Raw genomic sequence first — 7,075 nt, forward strand, 5'->3', positions numbered from 1 at the left:
ACTGTGTTATATTTGAGTAGATAATGTGCTGCTTTTGTCTCTACAGCTTTTTCCCCCTCAGCATTTCAATATGGTGGCTAGGCTAAAAAGGATGGTAGGCTAAGCTAAGTATGCTAACCATGATTTTCCTCTCAGCATTTAAGCTAGACTTTACTACTTAGCGTTTAATCTGTATATATCAGGTTTTCATCAGCCTCTGAGCTGCACATATCCACGATTCTCCTCGACATTTAAGCTCTGAGGAGCGCGTTCTCCCTCAGGCCGCTGTTCTTTGCTCTGTTTGGCTTTCAGTTTTCCAGCCTCAGCACATTCAAGGGTGTAAGCTGATGATCTTCAGCTCTCTGCTGTTAAAAGTAGTGATGTTTTCTAAACTTGAAACTGAAGCTCTGGATCAGGGGTGTTTAATCCATGTCCTGGAGATCTACCACCTTTAAAGGTTCAGCCCTGCTGAAAAAAACCTTAGAACCCTTAAGTGTTTCTGTTGGTTCCTGATGGTTTTGTAATGTGTTTTGGCTTTTTTAATGAGTTGATATCACAATGTAAAAGATTCCGATGATTTAACAGGTGATCAGTGGCTGATTCTAAGTGCATTTGATGGTTTTCTAATGAGATCTAAAGGTGTCCTACAAAAAACTAGGGGTGGCAACACTTGCTGTCATTAGCTGACAAATGAAACAAAGCCCAGTGTCACTAAACTTTCACTGTACTTGAGGCCTCAATTAACCTGAAATCACCTTGTATTATTATAGGAGGTTAAGTCTGATTATTCTGATTGGATTCATTTGTCATAATTTACAGTCGTATTTAGGCCAATGGAGATTTTAGTGTAACAACAATATTTGATTCTGTTTTTCAGCAAAATATTTGCACACCACCTTGTACACGGTGACGAGAGCCTCGTGCCACCCTGAGTTCATGGCCGTGTCGTTTGTTAACGAGCGGCAGATTACTCGCTATGACAGCGAGAATAAGACACTGACCGCCATGCACTCCTGGGTAAGGGAAGCTTTGAGTGACCAACACTGGGAGAAGTACAAGGAGACGCACTTATCAGAATATTTAAGACTGCGAGAAGAATTAAACGCTACAATGAGGAGCTTAGGACACGTCAAAGGTCAGTTTGTCATTTTCCTGTTTGGGTTTTAAAGACACACACGACGAAGGCCTTAAATCTTAATAATTATTTCAATTTTTAAACAAAATTAAGTAGCGCATCATCACTAATAAAGTAATTCAAAGCAATTATGGTACATGTTGACTGTGTCAAACATTTTGTCAAACAAATGTTCTTTTTGACCAGAAAGAATAACAGTAAATATCAGCACAATAAAATATTCAAATGTGTCATTTACATTAAGTCTGTAGTACGTGTTTAATGACTCTGTTCTTGTTTACTGTGGGGGTCTTAGTTTTAATAGTGTATTAAAACTAACTCCGCCATGTGGAGGCTGCACTTCAGCCTGGCTAGCTTTTACTGTGAGTTTACATCCAAAATTGTGTTATAGATGTTGAATCCATTCCAGTAATGCTTGTGGATGTGACTCCTTCATCTCTTCAGTATTCTTTCTAAGTCAGAGTTAATGCCCTAAATACATATACACCAATCAGACATAACATTTTGACCACCTCCTTGTTTCTACGCTCATTGGCCATTGGAGTTTTTAAACACCTCAGTGTCACTGCTGGACTGAGAATAGTCCACCAACCAAAAATATTCAGCCAACAGCGTCCTGTGACCACTGATGAAGGACTATAGAATGACCAGCACAAACTGTGCAGCAGCAGATGAGCTATCGTCTCTGACTTTACATCTACAAGGTGGACTGACAAGCTAGGAGTGTCTAATAGAGTGGACAGTGAGTGGACACAGTGTTTAAAACTCCAGTAGCACTGCTGTGTCTGATCCACTCAGACCAGCGCAACACACACTAACACACCACCACAACGTCAGTGTTACTGCAGTGCTGAGAATGATCCACCACCCAGTACCTGCTCTGTGAGGGTCCATGGGGGTCCTGACCACTGAAGAACAGGGTCAAAGGGGGCTAACAAAGTATGCAGAGAAACAGATGGACTACAGTCTGTAACTGTAGAACTACAAAGTGCACCTATATAGTAAGTGGAGCTGATAAAATGGACAATGAGTGTAGAAACAAGGAGGTGGTCAGAATGTTATGCCTGATCGGTGTAAATATGTATAATGTTATTGTAAAGTGAGGAAAATGGGTTTGTTGCCCTGAGGCAACATTGTCAATAGAGGGTTAAATGTCATACAAGAACTTAACGTTGTTTTGTGAGGTGCTTTTGTTAAGGAGAATAAACAATGTACTTTAATATTGACTCTTGTTTCAGTGCTTATCATTTTGAGAATTCTTGTTTCAAAGTTCAAGCTTTTTTATATTTAATACTTTCCTGCTGTTTAAAAAAAATGACAGTAAAAATGACAGTCAGTAAAACGGCATTTAATTAAAACTGTTGGTCTCTGAATAAAATGCTATTATTTAATATTAATAATTATTGGATCTTTTAGCCCTTTAACGACAGAATCAGATGGTCTGTAATTAAGAGCAGTCGAAGACTATCTCCCCAGAGGGATGTTCAGACTAATGGATCTCTTTCTCGTTTTCTCCGTTTCTCAGATGTTCACACGTTTCAGAGGAGGTCCGGCTGTGAGTGGGACGATGTGACGGGTCGCTCTAAAGGCTTTGACGAATATGGATATGATGGAGAGAATTTCATATCACTGGATCTGAACCAGGTGAGATACGTCCCTCACACAGCACAGGCGAACATCACGGCTGAGAGGTGGAACAGAGACGGAGCTCTGGTTCAGTCTCAGAGCAGCTACCACACCCGCGAGTGCGTGAACTGGCTGAAGAGGTTCAGGAAGACCAACCTGGAGCAAACAGGTGCTGTAGAAGTGAGACATACATGTGGTTCAACACTCTGATACACAGTACCAGTGAAAAGATTCTTTCTTTTTTATTTTGTATGTATTTTATTCTGTCTTTTCTGCATTTTAGCAAAAAACATAAAAAAAACATCAAAGCCACACAGCCCATATTGAGTTACTGCTATCAGAAATATTGGCCTTATACCAAACACATTGTAGCATTTACTGCTGTTAAAGAAGAAACGCTGATACACAAGTTGTTGTGCTTTATTAAACAGCTGTATTCGGCCACAGCCATGCTGTACGCCAAGCAAGGCGATAGGCTAACAGCTGACTCTACACTCGCTCATGTCTGCACTCTCTTGCTTCCAGCTCCGACATCCCCCCAAAGGGGAACTAGCCCCGCCTTCACATTAAGAGTTTTTGTCAGAATAAATGTACATGGATATATGTTTTTATATATTTGAAATGAATTTCAAATGCATTGCAGTCCATGCTGAAATACATTCCAAATGCTAAAACTGTTTTTAGATATATTGCCATATTAGCCAAATTTATTTTAAAATACATTTATTTTAAAATGTATGTGGAAATGTACCATACACAAATAAATGTATGTAAATGTATTTATCAAATGCATTAGAAAATATATGAATTTTTAAAATTTTTAATATTGGCAAATGAACATTATACATGACAAAAGCAAGTGCTGTAGGTATTGATACTCTGTGAAAATGCAGTTATGATCTGACATCTTGTTTTTTTTAATACATTGTGTGAGAGCGCTATTTAAACACATACACACATGGTTAATGCAAAGCACAATGCAGAGGTCAGTACTGTTCATTCAGCTCATGTATATATGAAAGCTACTTGTTGGGGGGCACTTCAAATATATTTTCAGCATTACATTGATATGTTTGGCTTAGAAACAAATCTCAACATTTAAGCACAAGTTTTTAGATCAAGATGTCTTTAAGATGGGTCCAATACTTTGACTGCTACTGTAGTCATTAATAAGATTAGAGAGTCGTTTAACAGCTCAGTGAAGTTTCTCCTTGTGTCTCCTCCTCCAGGAAACATCTCATTCTTCCAGAGGACGGCCTTCTCCCCTGTGGTCTGTCACGTCGCTGGTTTCTGTCCCAGCGCAATGAAGATCTCATGGCGCAAAAATGGAAAAAATATGAAGGAAAACGTCAGAATTGGAGCTGCTTTACCCGACGGAGAGGGAACATACCTGAGAGACGTTTCCATCAACATCACTGAGCTGGACTTAAACACGTTCAGCTGTGTGGTGGGAAACACCTCCAGAGATTTCACCAAGGATCAGCTAAAGTCTGAGAACAGTGCGTAGAATGAACTGGGTTTACGTTACATATGCAAATACAGTTGTATACAAAAGTTTGTGCGCCCCTGTTTAAATGATGTCTTGTAAGTGAAAATTAGTGAACACACACACACATTCTCTACAGTGAACACACTTCTGGACATTTTAACACAGTAAACATACTTATTCCACAGTTTAGTTCAACATATTGAAGAAAAAAATTTATAAAATGTGGCCTGTCCAAAAGTTATGGCACATTTCATATTTTATATTTTGTGTAGGATGTCACTTCCAATCAATAAGTATTTGGGGGGAGTTTTTTTTTTATATGTCTCAAATATGAGCACTGACAGCACATCATGAATTAGAGAAATATAAAAGGAGAAAACAGTTTGGTGTGAGATCAGATGCCAATTTGTATAGATTTGATCTTATACTTCTTGTCATAGTATGAAAGTTACGTAAATATTTGTATTCTTTATTTGTCTTCAGGGACTGTAATGTTGATGATTACTGGTGTTGCCATTTTGTCAATACAGATTTCCATCTGGCTTGGATTGCTGTTCCTGTTTTGCATTTTCACTGGTTTAATTGCATTTGGCGTTTCCTGGTATTGTAAGAAGCAGCAGCAGCAGCAGTCTGGTGAGAGTAAACAGTTAATTCTGATCTATTTCTGTCTCTCTTTCTCCATATATCAGGCATAACATTCTGAACACCTCCTTGTTTCTACGCTCATTGTCCATTTTATCAGCTCCACTTACTATATAGGAGCACTTTGTAGTTCTACAGTTACAGACTGTAGTCCATCTGTTTCTCTGCATACTTTGTTAGCCCCCTTTTACCCTGTTCTTCAGTGGTCAGGACCCCCATGGACCCTCACAGAGCAGGTCCTATTTGGGAGGTGGATCATTCTCAGCACTGCACTAACACTGATGTGGTGGTGGTGTGTTAGTGTGTGTTGCACTGGTCTGAGTGGATCAGACACAGCAGTGCTGCTGGAGTTTTTAAACACCTCAGTGTCACTGCTGGACTGAGAATAGTCCACCAACCAAAAATATCCAGCCAACAGCGTCCTGTGGGCAGCGTCCTGTGACCACTGATGAAGGACTAGAGGATGACCAACACAAACTGCGCAGCAGCAGATGAGCTATCGTCTCTGACTTTACATCTACAAGGTGGACTGACAAGGTAGGAGTGTCTAATAGAGTGGACAGTGAGTGGACACAGTGTTTAAAAACTCCAGCAGCACTGCTGTGTCTGATCCACTCGTACCAGCACAACAGACACTGCTGAGAATGATCCACCACCCAAATAATACCTGCTCTGTGGGTGTCCTGACCCCTGAAGAACAGGGTCAAAGGGGGCTAACAAAGTATGCAGAGAAACAGATGGACTACAGTCTGTAACTGTAGAACTACAAAGTGCACCTATATAGTAAGTGGAGCTGATAAAAAGGACAATGAGTGTAGAAACAAGGAGGTGGTCAGAATGTTATGCCTGATCAGTGTATATCACTGCTGTTGGAACAAAACCTTGTATCTCCGTTTTTGTTTTGTGTATTGTTTTTACAGTATTTGAAGATGCCAACTGCCCGTTACAATGTGCTGAAATTTGGTGAATACACCAATAGAAAAGCTCCAAAATTACTTGAAAAATTGTAGCTGTATCAACTTCCATTCAAAGTTAAGAGTATTTTTCTTCTCCTGTAAAGTTTTGTTTCAACAGCAGCGAAATACAAGTGAAATATGTTCTACATTTAATTTCATTGCCTGAATTCATGAGTAATTACTTAGTATCTTTTTGTTCCTACCTTTTGCAGATTATAACGCACCGTCACGTGAGTATTCCGGGTTTATTATGTAAATCTAAACTTTAAATATTTAAAATAAGAAGTGAAAAGTGTCAGAGCAGCGTCTAACTTTACATTTTTTGCTCTGGGAAATATTTAATACTGTCTAAATACATTGGAATGATATATTTAATGAGTCTTTTCTTTGGTTGTAGATACAGTACAGCACAGAAGTGATGCAGCTGTCAGCAGTGCAGACTGATAAGTAAGTGGAAATGTTGCTATTATTGCAGCATCTTTAACTCAAGTGTAGAATACAGTGTTTCTAATGTAAAACACATGAACAAAAGCGTGTCTTCAAAAATGATAAACTAAGCAGATGTTTACTCCTTGTTTGTTTTCTGTCTTGTGTCTTGTGTTTTAGTCACTGAGAGGTAATCAGAACTTCAGAGCCTTCGGTCCTGCTGTCACACAACAACAGAACAGCTGCTTTCAGCCTGTATCAGTTTATGTTACTGTGCAGCCAGTTAGCACACTGTAATACAGTAATAACAAATGGTCAGATTAGCTTTGTAAGGTGACCAGCTGCACAGCCCTTTAGAGTTACCTCAATTTAATGTGGTCAAAGGTTCTCCAAACTCACTTTGTTTAGTTCTCCGTGCCAGGTCGGGACAGTTTAAGCAATTCCACTTTTTAAACTCCCAAACTTGGAGGACCGTAACTTCGCCAGCATTCAGTCAGTCACTGAAGCAGAACTCAGGATCTCATGGGGCTGCTTTGTTTAAAGTCCTCTGACAAAATTAATTTACACACTTAAAAAAAAAAAGATGGCTCTTCAAGGGTTCTTTAGAAAAGCAGTCATCGTAAATGAAATTATAAGTGATTATAAATTTGACGTTTTCTATCTCACCGAAACATGGGTTAGACAGGATGAATATTCAGCACTAAATGAAGCCACCCCTATGGGCTATAATCATTTACACAGCCCAAGATTATCAGGCAAAGGAGGTGGATTATGTGTAATCTACCAGAATACCCTAGATATCAGACAGAAACAATGTGACAC

The 7,075-nt window shown here is 39.3% G+C and overlaps 1 protein-coding gene across 3 annotated transcripts in view; it reads left to right on the forward strand.

The window, feature by feature from the left end:
- Positions 1–6,835, forward strand: part of LOC118814502 — a 56,256-nt gene extending 49,421 nt beyond the window's left edge. Inside the window, exons 8-14 of one of the 3 annotated variants that reach the window (XR_005007725.1) lie at positions 857–1,114; positions 2,640–2,909; positions 3,970–4,239; positions 4,760–4,862; positions 6,040–6,057; positions 6,225–6,274; positions 6,434–6,835. Coding sequence is in view for 2 of the 3 variants with exons in the window: in XM_036580135.1 (XP_036436028.1) it covers positions 857–1,114; positions 2,640–2,909; positions 3,970–4,239; positions 4,760–4,839 (878 nt within the window). In the remaining variant the exon portion in view is untranslated. Of the gene's footprint in view, positions 1–856; positions 1,115–2,639; positions 2,910–3,969; positions 4,240–4,759; positions 4,863–6,039; positions 6,058–6,224 lie in introns of those variants that run through there. The other 2 variants (XM_036580135.1, XM_036580136.1) reach the window with 2 other exon arrangements.
- Positions 6,836–7,075: the final 240 nt, after the last annotated feature.

Source organism: Colossoma macropomum, unplaced genomic scaffold (genome assembly GCF_904425465.1).
Source record: "Colossoma macropomum unplaced genomic scaffold, Colossoma_macropomum, whole genome shotgun sequence".
In the NCBI taxonomy this organism is placed as follows: Eukaryota; Metazoa; Chordata; class Actinopteri; order Characiformes; family Serrasalmidae; genus Colossoma; species Colossoma macropomum.